Source organism: Heloderma suspectum, chromosome 5 (genome assembly GCF_057233095.1).
Source record: "Heloderma suspectum isolate Gila_16-S chromosome 5, 16-S_ref, whole genome shotgun sequence".
In the NCBI taxonomy this organism is placed as follows: domain Eukaryota; kingdom Metazoa; phylum Chordata; class Lepidosauria; order Squamata; family Helodermatidae; genus Heloderma; species Heloderma suspectum.
In genome coordinates, this window is record NC_139462.1 from 85,447,695 (window position 1) to 85,462,854 (window position 15,160).

At 40.5% G+C, this 15,160-nt stretch overlaps 1 protein-coding gene across 2 annotated transcripts in view; it reads left to right on the top strand.

Annotated features, from left to right (window-relative positions):
* The window catches only part of TENM3 (teneurin transmembrane protein 3), a 445,596-nt gene that overhangs the window by 417,091 nt on the left and 13,345 nt on the right, over positions 1 to 15,160 (top strand). For both annotated transcript variants that reach the window (XM_084856497.1, XM_084856499.1), the window contains 2 exons: positions 14,164 to 14,339; positions 14,899 to 15,134. In XM_084856497.1, the coding sequence (XP_084712623.1) occupies positions 14,164 to 14,339; positions 14,899 to 15,134 (412 nt within the window). The remainder of the gene's footprint in view (positions 1 to 14,163; positions 14,340 to 14,898; positions 15,135 to 15,160) is intronic.

A 15,160-nucleotide genomic window follows, 5' to 3' on the forward strand; every position in this document is an offset into this window, starting at 1 on the left:
GTCTTCTCCATATCTCCCTCCCAACTGAAATGCACCAGGTGGCTATAAGAAGCAGGGCCTCTTCAGTTGTGGTGCCAACTCTATGGAAAGCCACCCTCCACCCCCGCAAATGAAGACCTGCCTGGCCTCTTTGATGTGTGTGCTCTGAGGCTTGGAGAATGCCTGGTTCTTTCAGGAGACCTTCGGGGTAGTTCAGTGCTGAGGAGTTGGTCTGCTACTTCAGTTGATGGGACTGTATTTCGCTCATGACCGACTCTTTTGTTGCTCTTTTTGCTGTTTTGTAAAACAATTTGCCTCTTTGATAATGTCTTTGCTGTCTTTTTCTGCTGCTGTAGTATTTTGTTGGTTGTTAGCCACTTTAATGTTTGTTGAAGATAAAGCAGTCTAAAAGCTTTAAAAAATAAAATATATGGTTGCAACAAATTAGCTATATAGCACAATCCTATACACGCTTATTTGGGAGGAAGTCCCATTGAACTCAGAGGGACTTACTTCCAAGTAAATATGCATCAGTCACCCTGAACATCTTTCTAAACATAAATGCCACTTGCTACTATGCGCCCCTTCATACTTTATTTACCAGGGAAGAATCTCAGTGCACCTTTGGAATCTTGCACATACTGACCCATGTCCAGAAACGCTGAGCACCTTTATTTCAACATGGTATTATACTGAACCTTCTTGATTTGCCCTTAAATAAAATGATGGTTTTCCATTACAGAATTGTGGAGGTGCCATAAGAAATACGCTACAACTAAGTTACTTTCTCCCCACAGTGAATGAGTGGGGGAGGGACTATATGTGACTCAGACTCTTACCAGATTGAATATTTTCTCTCCCCCCCCCCAGTCCCATAAGTAATATCTGAACAGGCCTTGGTATTAACTAAGGTGCAAAAATAAACAACAGTGTTTCCTTTAATTCAGGAGAGGGGAACCTGTGACCCGCCAGATGTTGTTGGACTCCAGTTCCCATAAAACCCATCCAGCATGGCCAGTGGTCAGGGATGATGGGAGTTATATTACAACAACATTTGGAGGGCCACAGGTTCCCAACCCCTGCTGTAGTGCATGTGGATTTGTAGCTCTCAAATAAGGAATTTCCTCGGAGACAATTGAGAGCTCCCAAAAGACTCCCTATTTGACTGTAAGTTGGAACCAAAGAGTTCTTGACGTCCACGAGTTATAACATAAAATCATGTTATAATTTTGTTAAATTAAGTTAAATTTCCAGATAAAAGTTTCAAAAATGAGACACTAACACTATTGTAACTGCTCCTGGAGTTCTACTGTAAAGTAGTGCTCTGAAATACAATACACGCTCTTGAACAGTAGAGCATCTTGAAACTTTAATAGTTGCTTTTTAAAAAATCTCTGTAACTTCCATCCACAAACTTTTAGCACTTGGCTCCTCTTGAAAGGATCCAAGCACAATTATAAAGCCTCAGTTATAAATGCAGAGGGGTCGGGTATTTTTCTGGCATGCAGAAATCTCCAGGGTGTCATAATGCCAGAGTAGCAACACTGCCAAGGGTATGATCAACAGAATCGTCCCTTTCAATATATCAGAGAAATGCGCCAGAGGGAATTCAACTGAAAGGCCTCAGGGCTTTGAAATACACTTTTGCCTCCAGTCTGAAGTATTGTGGATTTTCTTTCTATTCAGGGCAGATTTTGAACATTTTGTTTGAACCCCACAGTTCAGGAGTGTTGGAGAACACGCAGTAGGACCCCTTGTGTGACAGTATTTGTACTTCACATGCTTGATTAGTCATAGGAGTAGACTATGAAAGATTTGCATTTGATTAGTAATCTTCAATAGATTGACACCAAGTACAATTGCCAGCACCTGATGTGAAGAAAACAGTTTTGCTTTCACAGCTCCAGGGCAAAGAATGAGGAAGAGCATTGCTTGATGCTCTGAGGCAGCAGCCATCTCATCTGTCTGCTTCTCACACCTGCTGTGGGGCCAAATTGTCCCAGCTTGTTACAGCAGGGAAAGGAGTAAGAGGGCAAGTTAAATTACTGCTACAGCAGAGGCAACTCACTATCCAGATACCGTCTCCCCAGGAAGTATTTCCTGTTAGAGGAAGCAACCCCAGTACCTTCTTATTAGAATATTTGCCAGTTAGATAGTCATTATAGGATAATGTATTTAATAACAAATAATTTTTTACCCTCTGCATGATGGCAAATGTATATCTTAAGCATGCAAGTCTGGAAAGCTAAATGTCAGTTACCTCTTTACATGTCTAATTCATCCTGTCTTTTCTCTCTTAAAGGAGAGGGACATGCACTGACCACATAAACAAATCCAAAGCTGAAGGGAAGGAAGAGGTTGTCTTTGGATAAGTAATTGTTCAGATATACTTTCATATAGGCTTTTTATTTCCAATTTATTTTATGTCCTATATGATCACACAAGTTCATTTGGTTGTATTCTTTGAGACTACATAAGATCATAATGACTTGCAGGGGGCAGGGGAGAGAAATGGGCAAACACCATTTTTTGACACAGAATTAGCTTTGACTAATCAACATCAGAGACTATGGCTCAGTTTATACAAGCAGCAGAATCTAGTTATAAAGCTTTTCCTTGGATGTTCAGATATCTTTGAATGCTCCTCCATCCAAAAAACACTTCTTGCATATAGAAAGCAATCCCTTTCATGTCACTGAAAGGGCTTCGGCCTAAAGCTCTCCCCTGGAATGCTATTTTTTCTCTGTAAGGAGATTTTTTTAATAGACCAGCACTGAAACAAACAAGTTCCTACTTGCAGTGGTTACAGTCCAGAGTAACGTGTTACCACCTTGTTCTGCTGTATGTATAACTGAGACATTTGGAAACTTTCAAGTTCCAGAGTCTAAAATGTTTGTTTAATATTGTTAATGGATGTAAGTGTGGTGCAGGCCTAAGAGTTAGGGGCAACACAGTATCCTTCCCTCTGATGGTTTAGGAGAGGGTTTGTTTCTCGTGGTCTCTTCCTTCCATTACATTCATTTTAGCATTCACCTTTTGGAATGACTTCAGATGGGTTCTGTGGCCTGCACACTCAAGAAGCAAATATCCAGTTGCTGAGACTCACCATGTTCTTGTTATGCTCCCCTCCCTCCCCAGGTCTTCCCCAAACTTTTATTTCTGTTCTTCCTCAGTGTTTCTGTTCATGTATTATATTTGTATTTTCTGTCTTTCTTTATGGTAATCTCTGGTCAACAAGGCCGTGACAGACATTAAATGGATTTGCAAATTATGTTTGAAGTGCTATCACTTTACCCTGGCAGATTAACATTCTTTCGATTTCATTTGCAAATACTTTATCATGTTGCAAAGGTTAAATCTTGTAAAGAAAAATCTACATGCAAAGTAAAAACAATCTATTTAACTGCTTCGCTGGCAGGTCAGACAGTTGACATGTTGTGCTGTCATTCTTATTCTAAGTTATTTCCAGAATTCCGGTGCTTTCCCCACCCCTAGGAGATTCAAAGGGAGACACTGCCCTCTCTTGTGCTAAATAACCTCACATGTCTCTGATGGCAAAATGAACTCACGAGCATAACCCAATACTTTTTTTCCTATTTTTGGCCTACATCTTCCTCACGTTATTCACAAAAGTAATCTCACTGAAGACTTTGGTATGGCTTACATGTAATTTTCAAGAAAGATTTGGCCACTTTTAATTGTGTTTTAGCAGCTGTATTCGTAAAAGCTAACTTGAACATCCCACAGTGAAGCGATGTTTTGGTCTTGCTGCCTGTTGTGCTGCTATTTCTTCTCCTTTATAGCTTCCTTTACTGCAGCAGTCTTATCCTCAGCTTTAGGGAAGAAGTGAAATACACAGTTGTGCTGAGTAAGTAATGTTGAATCCGTTACATAGCTCCAGAGAAATAATTCTTTACACTGGGCACATGAATAAATAAAATAAAAATGTAACTATCTGATAAACTCAAAATACCATGACATTACAGTTAGAATCATGATTCTGATAAAACAGAATATTAACAATTATAGTGCAAGTAAAGTTATTTTCATAATGAATGCAATCATGTTTATAGTGTTTGAGATTATGCCAACTTAGAGTACAAAAGTAAAAAAAGTAAAGAAACACATTAAAACTGCTGTAGGCATCAATGTGAAAACTTTGAAGAGAAAATCTTCTATTTCTCCCTGGGTACTTATAAATCATTTTAATCTTGGTAGCTATTATCACACTACTGGTATAGATCTTTATTTGATATATTTTGCCTTTTTGTCAATTTTTCAAGACTCCTATATTCTGTATAATATATCTTAAACGATTAACTAAAACACCAAAATAAGGAAGACATGACCAGGACATAGGTAGCATCAAAATAAACAAATATAGAAGTACCTTGGGAAAATGAGGGATAATGAGTTTCAGTCGAAATATCAGTGATGGTATGTGCAGAATTTAGTAAAGCACCCAGGAGACAAACGAGTTTGCGATAAGGGAGAACGTTTATTAAGAGTGTGTGAATTTCTATCTCCCCTTGAATGGCATTCTTTTAACCACTTTCCATACACCTGGCACAATTATGCGTATACTAACATTGGTCGCTAGAAACAAAAAAGATGTATTGATGCAGCAAGCAATATTGCATACATGTTCTGAGTTTTCTTTGACACGTTTGTTGCAGGAATTCCAAAAGCAAAACAAAAAATTTGTTGTTCAGTCGTGTCCGACTCTTCGTGACCCCATGGACCATAGCACGCCAGGCCTTCCTGTCCTGCGCTCTCTCCCGGAGTGTGCTCAAGTTCATATTCATTGCATCGGTGATGCTATCTAGCCATCTCATCCTCTGCCATCCAATCTGCTTTTTGACACAATGACTTGCCTCTTTCACAATAAGAGCTGCTGTAGTGTAGCAGCTTAGCTTCTTCAGATTCCTGCCATTGCCCTCCCATCTGTGCTGCCAATCCCACAGTCTCTCTAATTAAAATGTGATATTTCTTACCTACCATTTTGCTCACAACTATACTAAAAAAGAAAAACAAATGAACCACAAAGTCTCATCTCATTTGAGCTACCCAGTGCATGATATTGCAGCAAAATAAACACTTTTGTATGTTTAATACGAACACTTAGCACAAATTTAGAGCATTTCAACTGTTCACTGTTATTCACATACATTGTAGCAGGAACTCTTACAGCAGCCCTGTAATATTATCTGGGCGGGAAAGAAGGAGGCATCATCTATTTCCAAAACCAACAAAATGAGGTGAGCCTCAAACAGGGCCTTTAAAAACTATTGATTGAAATATTCAAGGAAGTTTATTGTGCCTGACCTATATCGAATAAAATAATGTAATCCCGTGTGAGAGGAAATGATGGGATGGGAGATTTTATAAGTAAAAAATGAAGTGAAATGAAAGACCATTTTGCTGAGGATAAGGCTTGCTTTCCTGTCACGCCAACACAGATCAGGAACGTAACAATGAGATACATGTGAGGTGAAAGGTTAATGTAAATGAGCCCATCTGATTGATTAATCATGGTGACTTTGAAACATACCTGTTTAGGATACTAAACAGAAATTGTCTTCATTATAATCAGCCCTGAGAACATTGTTATAGGGCAGCCCATACATATAGAAAATAAATAGGTAACTCGCATAGTTCAGGGTTTGGGAGCTCAAATTCAGTTTTCTTTTAAGTCAACAATAATTAAAACAACATATGTGTAGGCTTACTAACTCTAGGGAAATATTTTACCAGTATTTTCTTTTTCCCCATTAAACATGTTAATTGATCATTTCTATTTAATGGCTCTAACAAGCGTGATGAAATACTTTAATTGCCACGTAATGATAGATTTTCAATATATGTGTACTTGGAGCACAAACAGTGCTATACAAAGGTGAACTGTAATTTCTCCCTTTTGTTTCTTCTTTATCCTCCTAAATATGGAAGTGTCTATATGTGCAAAATATCTATACAATTCTTTTCTATGCAACACAGAACTAGCTTAGAAAGGTTTGATATTTTATCTAGCCATGCAACCAGAAGGATGCACTGAAGATTCTTCAACAATATGTTCATTGACTATATTAATAGCATTGTTCATCCTGCTGTCAAATTTATATGCTGTTACTATATGAAAACATCTATGCCTCGTTTATCAGATCTGCTATTTCAAACACTGTTACAATTCACAACCAATGTATCAAATGTATTTGAACCACACCTCATTATCTAACTTCCTACTTAGCGTTATCTTCCCTTTGTAATTGACATGCTTTCTTCAGTGATGGTGGACGAGCCTGGAGCTTAACATTTATTTTGCAAAAAGAAGAATTCTCTGAGCATGTGGTACACAAAGATACACGGCTTTCTAGCTGCAGCCAGTCCAGTTCAGAACATCTTTGAAAGACTCTAGCTCTGGAGCTGTAGGACAGGCCTGACCTTGGGTAAAATTTAGTGCCTATAAAACCTGCCAGTTAATTCAAAATGTTATTCCTGGGATCAGGATCCAAGTGAACAAAAAACAAGATTGGAACAGGATTTCAGCCTGAATAGGGCCCCCAGCCAGAAAGGCACGAAAGTCATAGAAGTAGGAAACTGGCAGTATCAGGAACAGGCAGATACGGATTTAAGAAGTGTCAGAGGCCACAATCCCTATTACAGACATGGTATGAAGACAGACATGGCTTAGGTGGCTTAGGATAGAAAAGAATTTCAAGAGGCAACAGGGGATGCTTCCAGGCACGGCTTTTAATGTGCATTCTCCATGTCTTCTTCACACTATTTTATAGGGTGTTCAGATGAGGTCATAAGCTAATTGTAATCCTCCTGTGTTTTCCACCACTGCTTCTGTCTTTTTTCTTACCGCAGCAAATCCATTAAGAAGGGAAAGAGCAAACAAACACTTTGCATGTTTGACTAGAAAACGTGTGATTGAGACACAGTGGGAGTTGTCTGTGGGAAGGGAGATTATATGTTGTGGATGCCCCTCCTTCTTCTGTTGTTTGACATGCATTTCCAATTTCAAGGCCATTTCATATCCTGGACCAGTTTTTTCCTCTGATCTAACAGCTCTCAGTCTTAATTTCCTCAACCCACATACTTCAATTAGCTATTTAATTAGTAGATTGCATTGAAAACATCAGCACTTATTTATGCATGCGTGTTAGGTTCTGGCTATATCCTGTAAAGTTGCAATCCTCTAAGTGCTGTGCTGAATACTTCTGAGTAAACTTGTGTAGATTCCAGCTGTAATCCTGTAAGGCTGCAATCCTCTAGACCTGCGCTGCATGCGCTTTTAAAAAAAAATTAAAATGTCGCAGTTTGCTATGGCAGAATAGTGCAATGAACAAGCAGGGGAAATCAAGTGGGCAAGTTTTTTTAGCTGGGTTGTGATGGTGTCTGTATTGGGTTCTTTGACTAGATCTGGTTGTGACATTGGCGAGAAATTGGACAATTCTCAGGTGAAATTGATGGGGCAGACTTTCAGTCTGATCCATAACCATGTTTACTTGGAAATAAGCTTAGCTTCAGTCCTCTTGCCCTGTGTTGCACATGTTATTTTTTTAAAACATCACTTAAAAAAAAAACCTGCAATGTTGCCCCTCTTAAACAATAAAAATGCATGCTCACACAGCAGGGTGCTAAAATGGTGCTGAGAAGCACCTGCTTCAGAATGTCAGGAGAAGGCTGTGTGTGTGGCAGCCAATGAGGGTAAGGTCAAGGAGAGGGCACAGCACTGCCCAAACTATGGTCAGGTTTGCACATCACTTTAAGTGTGGTGACTTATAAGCTATGCACAATGTCTTATGTTTTGGATAGCCTACTGTGCTCTGACAGATGATTAGACAAATAAGCTGCTGCGCGTAGCTAATTTTTCCTCCCATGCCCCTCCCTCCCCCTCAGTCCTGCAGCCCACATCCCAGGGGACCTGGCAGCAGATCCGTCTTGTCTGCTATCAAGTCCCCCTTCCCAGCTCTAATTGTGATGGATGTCTATGGGCAACGAGCTCCATAGACTTCCATTAGATTTTGAAAGGGCTCCTCATGAAAATGTGGGGGGGACCCCACCACCATGAGTTCTTGGGGTAACATGACCCATTCAAAATCTAATGGAAGTCTATGGAGCTCTTGCCCAAAGATGTTAGATTTAGATTTTCAGAAGACCCCTCTTGAAAATTGGGAGTGGGGAGGGCAAATACGGGGGGAGCAAGCCTGTTGGGGCAACACGGTCCTTGGGAGGAGTTGGGTTTGGCCCCCCACCCCTGATTTTCAGCTGTTAAAAAACTTCTGCAGCCCTCTTTTGTACAAAAGGGGCCTGTGGGATTTTTTTTAAGTCCAACCCCAGTTGCAATTGGAGCTGGGAAGGGGGACATCGGCAGGGGCTTGGGTGCAATCATGGCCCTGCCGGGCAAGAGTGGCATGGGTTTCTGCCGCTCTTGCCAAGCAGCTCACTGGCTGATCCCCTTTACCCATGATGGACTGACAGACGACATGGGTAAAATAACCCTTACTGTAGACTGTGGGTTCCCAAGGTGGCTTATTTAGGGTAAATAAGCCACCATTAGTGGCAAGAACAGTGCACAGATGACATGCTAACCCACCATGGGTTCCTTGGGAAAATAAACCATCATGGGTTAGTATGTTGTCCAAACCCAGTCAATGGCACGATCCCTGTGTGGCTGGAACATAGTGGGATGTCCACACACACACATACACACACACACACACACACACACACATCGGATAAGCCCCTTCAGTGTGAATGGTCAGTTGCAATTCCCTTTGTAATTTACAGTGGAACATGCAATAACTTATATTGTCCTCTGCTGAGAGAAAAAAAGTCCTCTTCCCTACAGACAACTTAACACATTTAGCAGTGTGGTATGTCACAAAACAGTCTGTCCCAGCCAATAAAAAATAATTTGTTTAAATAGGAGTGATCTCTAATGCCAGCAGTATTGAGTTTTCACATCTAGATACAATGGGCATTCCAGAAAAAAGAGAACCACACCCTCTTAGGGTCTATTCACCCTAAACTTGCCTTAACCTTCATTAACTGCACGGTGTTTAATCTGCTTTAAATAAGAGCCATCTGAAACCATCTGAGCAGATAGAAGACAGATATTGGGCTATTTCCCAGGAAGGGCTGTAGGAACTTTATATAGCATGTTAGAACAACATTTGGCCACTAGTACAGCAGTAGCCTGGAAGTCGGCATCAATCAGATGTCTAGAGACTTCCAGACAGGCACAGTCATAGCCCCTTGCAATCAAATAGCCCAGTGAAAAACACAGTTTAGACATGATTTCATGCATTTTGGTGGCCCACAATTCTGCCCCCATGTCTTCAATGAACACAAGAATTTTAGTTTTGGAATAGTTAACTTGTAAAGTTCCCTAGTGCAATATGAACTTAAGGCTCTGAAAAGTCTATGCATCCCCAACTGGGTACACAACAGAAGAACAGCATCATCAACATATAATATAATAGAAATACCCTCTCTTCCTCTCTTAATTGGAGAGGAAAAAATCTATATATCAGAATGAGCAGAAACTATATAATAAAGATACAAATTAAATAATTTTAGGCACCCCTAAAATTCACAGTATTCACAGTAAAGGCTTCTGATAAACTGCCTCCTGTAGTAACTCTGACATATATTCTAGAATTATCATAGAACCCCAAATTCTCCTTAGCAACCTACAATCCATATTCAAAAGAACCAGTTTGTGCCAAAAAGAAGGCCAAGAAATGGAATCAAAAACAGCCCAAAAATCTTCAAAAGCAGCATAAAGAGAGTAATATGACGGTGACATAGGGCCAATCTACACTTACGGGGGGGGTTTGCTTCCAATGAGGTTTCACCACCCATCTTTCACACTATGCAGTACCCGCCTCGTATTGGAACCAGAATTTCCTGCTTCCGTGCTCCCACTTTCAATACCCTGGTATCCCCGTATTTCCCCTTAATGTGCTCTGATTTTCCGCCTTTGCTACCATATCTGGTCGTAGTCCCCTCCCCTGCCTGTCCATATACGGCGGTGTTTGTATTTCCCTCCTGTCCAATCACAGCTCTCAACAGCCCCATGTTGTCTTCTGGCTACTGATTGCATATCTTCCTCAGCACTCAGTGTTTCCTCAGCAACAAGCAAAGGGCTGGATGTGCGTGCGCTTGTCTGATCTCGGAAGCTAAGCAGAGTCGGCCCCATTTGAAGCTTCAAATCTTCAAATTTTCGAATCTTTGAAGATCGTGCCTGAATTAGGAAAAAAAAATTGAAGAGAAGCCACGATTCTAAGAAGATAACTCCTTAATTAAAAAAAAAAATCCAAAGCCAGGGATAGGAGAAGGTAAAACTTAGTCTCATTTGAAGGGATAGAACAACCCCCTGCTCGATGCAGGAAGCCTGATTCCCAGGCAGTCGCCCATCCAACTACTGACCAGGGCTGACCCTGCTTAGCTTCCGAGATCAGACAAGCGCACACACATCCAGCCCTTTGCTTGTTGCTGAGGAAACATTGAGTGCTGAGGAAGCTATGCGATCAGTAACTGGAAGACGACATGGGGTCACCGAGAGCTGTGAGCGTGCTGGACATGGAATCAGCAGAAACAGGAAGAGCTTCTGATCCTCCAATGAGAGCCTCCGTCTTTAAGAGCAGGAAAACAGCACAGCGCTCAAGTGTGAACTGAGCTTGCACGTTCGTTGAAGCAGTGCAACGGGGAAAATGGGTGAGTGTAGATAATCACATTTTAATGCGAGAGCAGGACACCAAATTAATTGCGATGGCGGGTGCAATGTAGATTGGCCCATATATTTCCTTACCAGATGATTCAGGAGGAAGCAATGGTCAACTGTTGATCTGCCATGGAGGAAACGTGCGTGCTCCTCTGACAAAAGATTTCTAAGCCCACCCAGCTTTGTAACTTATCCAGAAGCCTCACATATAATTTGCTGGCCACATCCAAAAGACTTACAGAACAAAAGTTCCTGGTATATTCTGGAGTAACTACCTAAAGAAGGCCGTGGAGTAAAATATTTGAAATAAAATAAGACATATATTTCACAGTTGTCAAATGTAGTTTGAAACATATTTTTCCTGTGCTTTCAGGGGTACAGGCTAGGATAAATAATAAGCTGGTTGATAATATAATTAAAAGTAAAAAGGATGGGCATCAGAAGAGAGGATTCCAGCAGTTTAGGGAGTAGAAGGTCAAATGTCCAAAACAGTGATAATGAGAGTTTGCCCTCGTTCAAAAGTCTTAGAAAAATTAGAGCTAATACAGGTTTCATTAGGTGCACCAGGATTCTAAATCTTGACACAAAATAAAAAATAGGAATTAAAATTCTGTTATGAAATAAAATATGTGATTAAGTGCTACGTAAAGTGTTTCTATCAGCCTTAGATGTACTGTTTGCAAAAATGATGCATTGGATAAGTACAATGAACAATGCTCAGAGGAAAAATGATGACCACTAATTATGCAATAGCTGCTTTAAAGGTAACCAGATAGAGAGGCTCTGCTTCTGACCACATGTTAAGGCAAGGATTCCTGAAACCACTTGAAAATGCAGGGAAGAAGGAGGTGACAGTAAGGAAATATGGTGCTGGCATCACAGACCTTGAGCGGGAGAATACAACTAGTTTTCAGTCTGCCCACCTTTTAAAAACTGTCTGTCTGTCTGTCTATCTATCTCTTTATTGCCAATACTTCACTGAGGACAAGGGCTTCATTACTTGAGGAGCTCTGCAAAAAAAAGTTACACAAGTGCAATTTGACTTGAACCCTACAACTGCTGAAAATTGCCTTGCTTAAGAGCTCTTAAAGGGAGAGAATATCCTGAACTGGATATGGTCACCCTCACCTTAGCCAAGGCTTTTAAGATGTATTGGTGGTAGTAGCACTAGCAGCAGCAGCAGCAGTTAGAGGTGTGCAGCAACCACGAGATGAGACTTGAACTCTGATTCGGTGCTTTAGAAAACAGCCTCATTTGGCTCAGGTGGATTTGGAGGTTGCCTGCTTTGACTTTGACTTCATATTCCAAATCTTGACCTAGCCCGAGTCAAGATTTGGAATATGAAGTTTTGTGTCTCCCATTGACTATCATGGGAGACTGTAACAAAAGTGGATGAAATTTGGAGGTGTACCAGCTCCTTAGAAGGGGATTATGCCTACCAAATTTCAGAAAAATAGGTGCTGTGGTTTTTTGTGCCACTCGGCTTTATGTTTTGATTTTTTTTTAAGGGAACTGCTGATAACTGTTTTATTTCTTGTTAGACTTGGATGAAATGTGCAGGAGTTTGCTGTTCTGAGTGTATCAGACTTGCCAAGTTTCAGATGAATAGATGCAAGAAATTTTGTGCAAAAGCAGCCTTTACATTTTGAGAGTATCCAAAAAAAGAACATGCATAGGGCATTGCTAAGCCTGGACCCTGGATCTATTCCAAAGGGCCTTGAGTTTCCATTGGTGCCAATGGAAGGGTTTTTTCTCATCTTAGTTGCCATTCAGGGGGTAGTTTTCAAGGATTGCAGCTGGAGAGGGAAGGTGAAGTCTCCCCTCCCCACATGCTGCAACTCCCACCCTCCAATATCTCCCTACATGGCAATAACACTGGGGGGGGGGGGACTTTTTCCCTTGGTTTGGTGCAAATTAATTGAAGAATTTATTTTATTTGACATGATTTGGATGAGACATTAATTGGCTGGCTTTGCCTCCTGTGAATTTTAAATAAATTCTAATCATTATTTCTACATTTGCATATATAGATATAAGTCAACATATGCAGATTTTATGCAGATTTGTGTCTGATGGGCCTGGGCTCTGAATCTTTTAAATACTTGTAATGCCCATGCTTCTCTCCCTGTGTTTCCTGTGAAAATGACAGACAGCATAGAGCTGGCTTAAGTAAGAAAACTGCAATGTTTCAGAAGGATGGGTGTAGCAGTTTATGTGGAAGGGGAGTCCTCAGATTTGAGGGGGTGAATGATTTGCTTCCCCTTTCCTCCCCCATGTTTTTGGAGTAGTTTTTTTTATGAAAATGGCACACAAACCTGCAAAGTTTCAGAAGGGGCTAGAGAGTTATGATGGTTGAAAACCAGTTTAAGGCTTTTTTCTGATAGTATTGGAAGAATGGCCATCTCACAGTCCAATTCTTGCCCTCCCTCAAAGCACAGTGATTGGAGAGCCCATGATAAAATGTGCCCTATTATTAGAAGGTGGAACTGTCAATCATTCAACCCCATTCATTCCCTCCCCCCTTTTCCCCACCAGCGTTTAGAGAAACAAAAGCAAAAGATATTATTTTGGAGACATGCTGTCTGCCTTCCCAAAGCTGAATTGAAAACAAAGCCTTGTCCAGGTTCCAGCTTTGGTTCTGGTCAGCCTGCTTCACCATGAGAAGCACCAGAAATAGTCCAAAGGGGCCCAATTCGGTTTTGGCCTCAGCCAAATCCAAGGCACATCCCTAATTATTATGCATAACTAGATATGGGGCGGGGGGAGAAGGAATGGAGTACCATGGTGAAGGGCATGATTGACTGACTGGAATGGTGAACAGGAGCGCTCCACATTGCAGTATTTTGTAGCAGGTCTTGCTTGTTACTTTTATATTAAAAGTGTTACCTTGCTCCATTTGATCTGTTCCCAGTGTATGCGTCAAGGTAGAGCTGAGAGAGAATCAGTGCTTCCCAGTACAGCTTATTCTTGTAATACAGAGAATGTGATGCAGTCAGGAACATAAGTGGAGGAGGTCTGCTCTCTTCCCAAGAAGATAATGCCCATACTAAAAAATCTCAAGAGCCCCTGAGATAACATTCGGATAAGAGTGAACTAAATCTAGCCTGATTATGGGAAGCGGGTTCAGAATGTGAAGCAATTTATCCCCACCAACATGTTCCCTTTGAAACAGCAAATTAGATGTGCAGCAGGATTTGGTCACACTTCAAAGAATAATATGCAGAACTGGAGATCCATCTGTTTTCTCTTCCACTGAGGCTCCTGTATGTTAAACAGGCTTTCGATAACTTCAAAGCTTGTTTGAAGTCTTCATTGTGCATAACTCAGGCACAAAAAACAAGGATTTCTTAACAATATTACCATCTGATATTTTCTGTTTATTTTAATCTGTGAAGAAAAACAGTTTGTTGTTGTTTCTTATCATTTTATTTGCTTCTTTTCTGCTTTAGCTATGACAGTGAGGGGCGACTAACCAATGTTACATTTCCAACTGGAGTGGTCACCAACCTGCATGGGGAGATGGAAAGAGCCATTACAGTCGATATTGAATCATCTAGCAGAGAGGAAGATGTCAGCATCACTTCAAATCTATCATCAATTGATTCTTTCTATACAATGGTCCAAGGTATAGTAAGAGAATTTAACAAAAACACTCTTTCTAAAATAGAGTAAATGGATCAAAGCCAGTTATATTAAGTATATGATTGTTAACCATCCTCTTGATTAGAATGGAAGATCAGCATGGGGAAAATATTACAGCTCATTATTAAACATAATTTGAAAGATAGGTTATCTATATTTAGGTTATGTAATTCGCCTTAGTTAAGTAACTAGCACAAATATTTTATTGGTATCTGAAGCCAACTTCAAAGGAAGCATAAAAAGTATTCAGTCACCTTTACGTAAAACCTTAATATGAAGTTCCTATGCATCCAAGAATTCCTTCTACTGAAGTGAATGTTCAAACATGTACAGAGGTGGGAGATAACCACGCTTATTGCAGTATACATGGAAATGTGGATCAAGCAAATACATCCATTAAACAGAGGCCATATATAAACTGAAGAATTAGAGTATTTAAAGGGGTAAAAATCAACAGAGCATTGGCTTGATTTCCATTTTGATTCCTTCTCTATGAAAAGTCATAGCCTAGAATGCTTTCTTTTCTTTTCCCCCCATTTCAGATCAGTTAAGAAATAGCTACCAGATCGGATATGATGGGTCTCTCAGAATTATCTATGCCAGTGGCCTAGACACACACTATCAGACAGAACCACATGTTTTAGCTGGCACTGCCAATCCAACTGTAGCAAAAAGAAATATGACTCTTCCTGGAGAAAATGGACAGAATCTAGTAGAGTGGAGGTTCCGAAAAGAACAAGCCCAAGGCAAAGTCAATGTATTTGGCCGAAAACTCAGAGTGAGTAATACCTCTAATGCATTTTT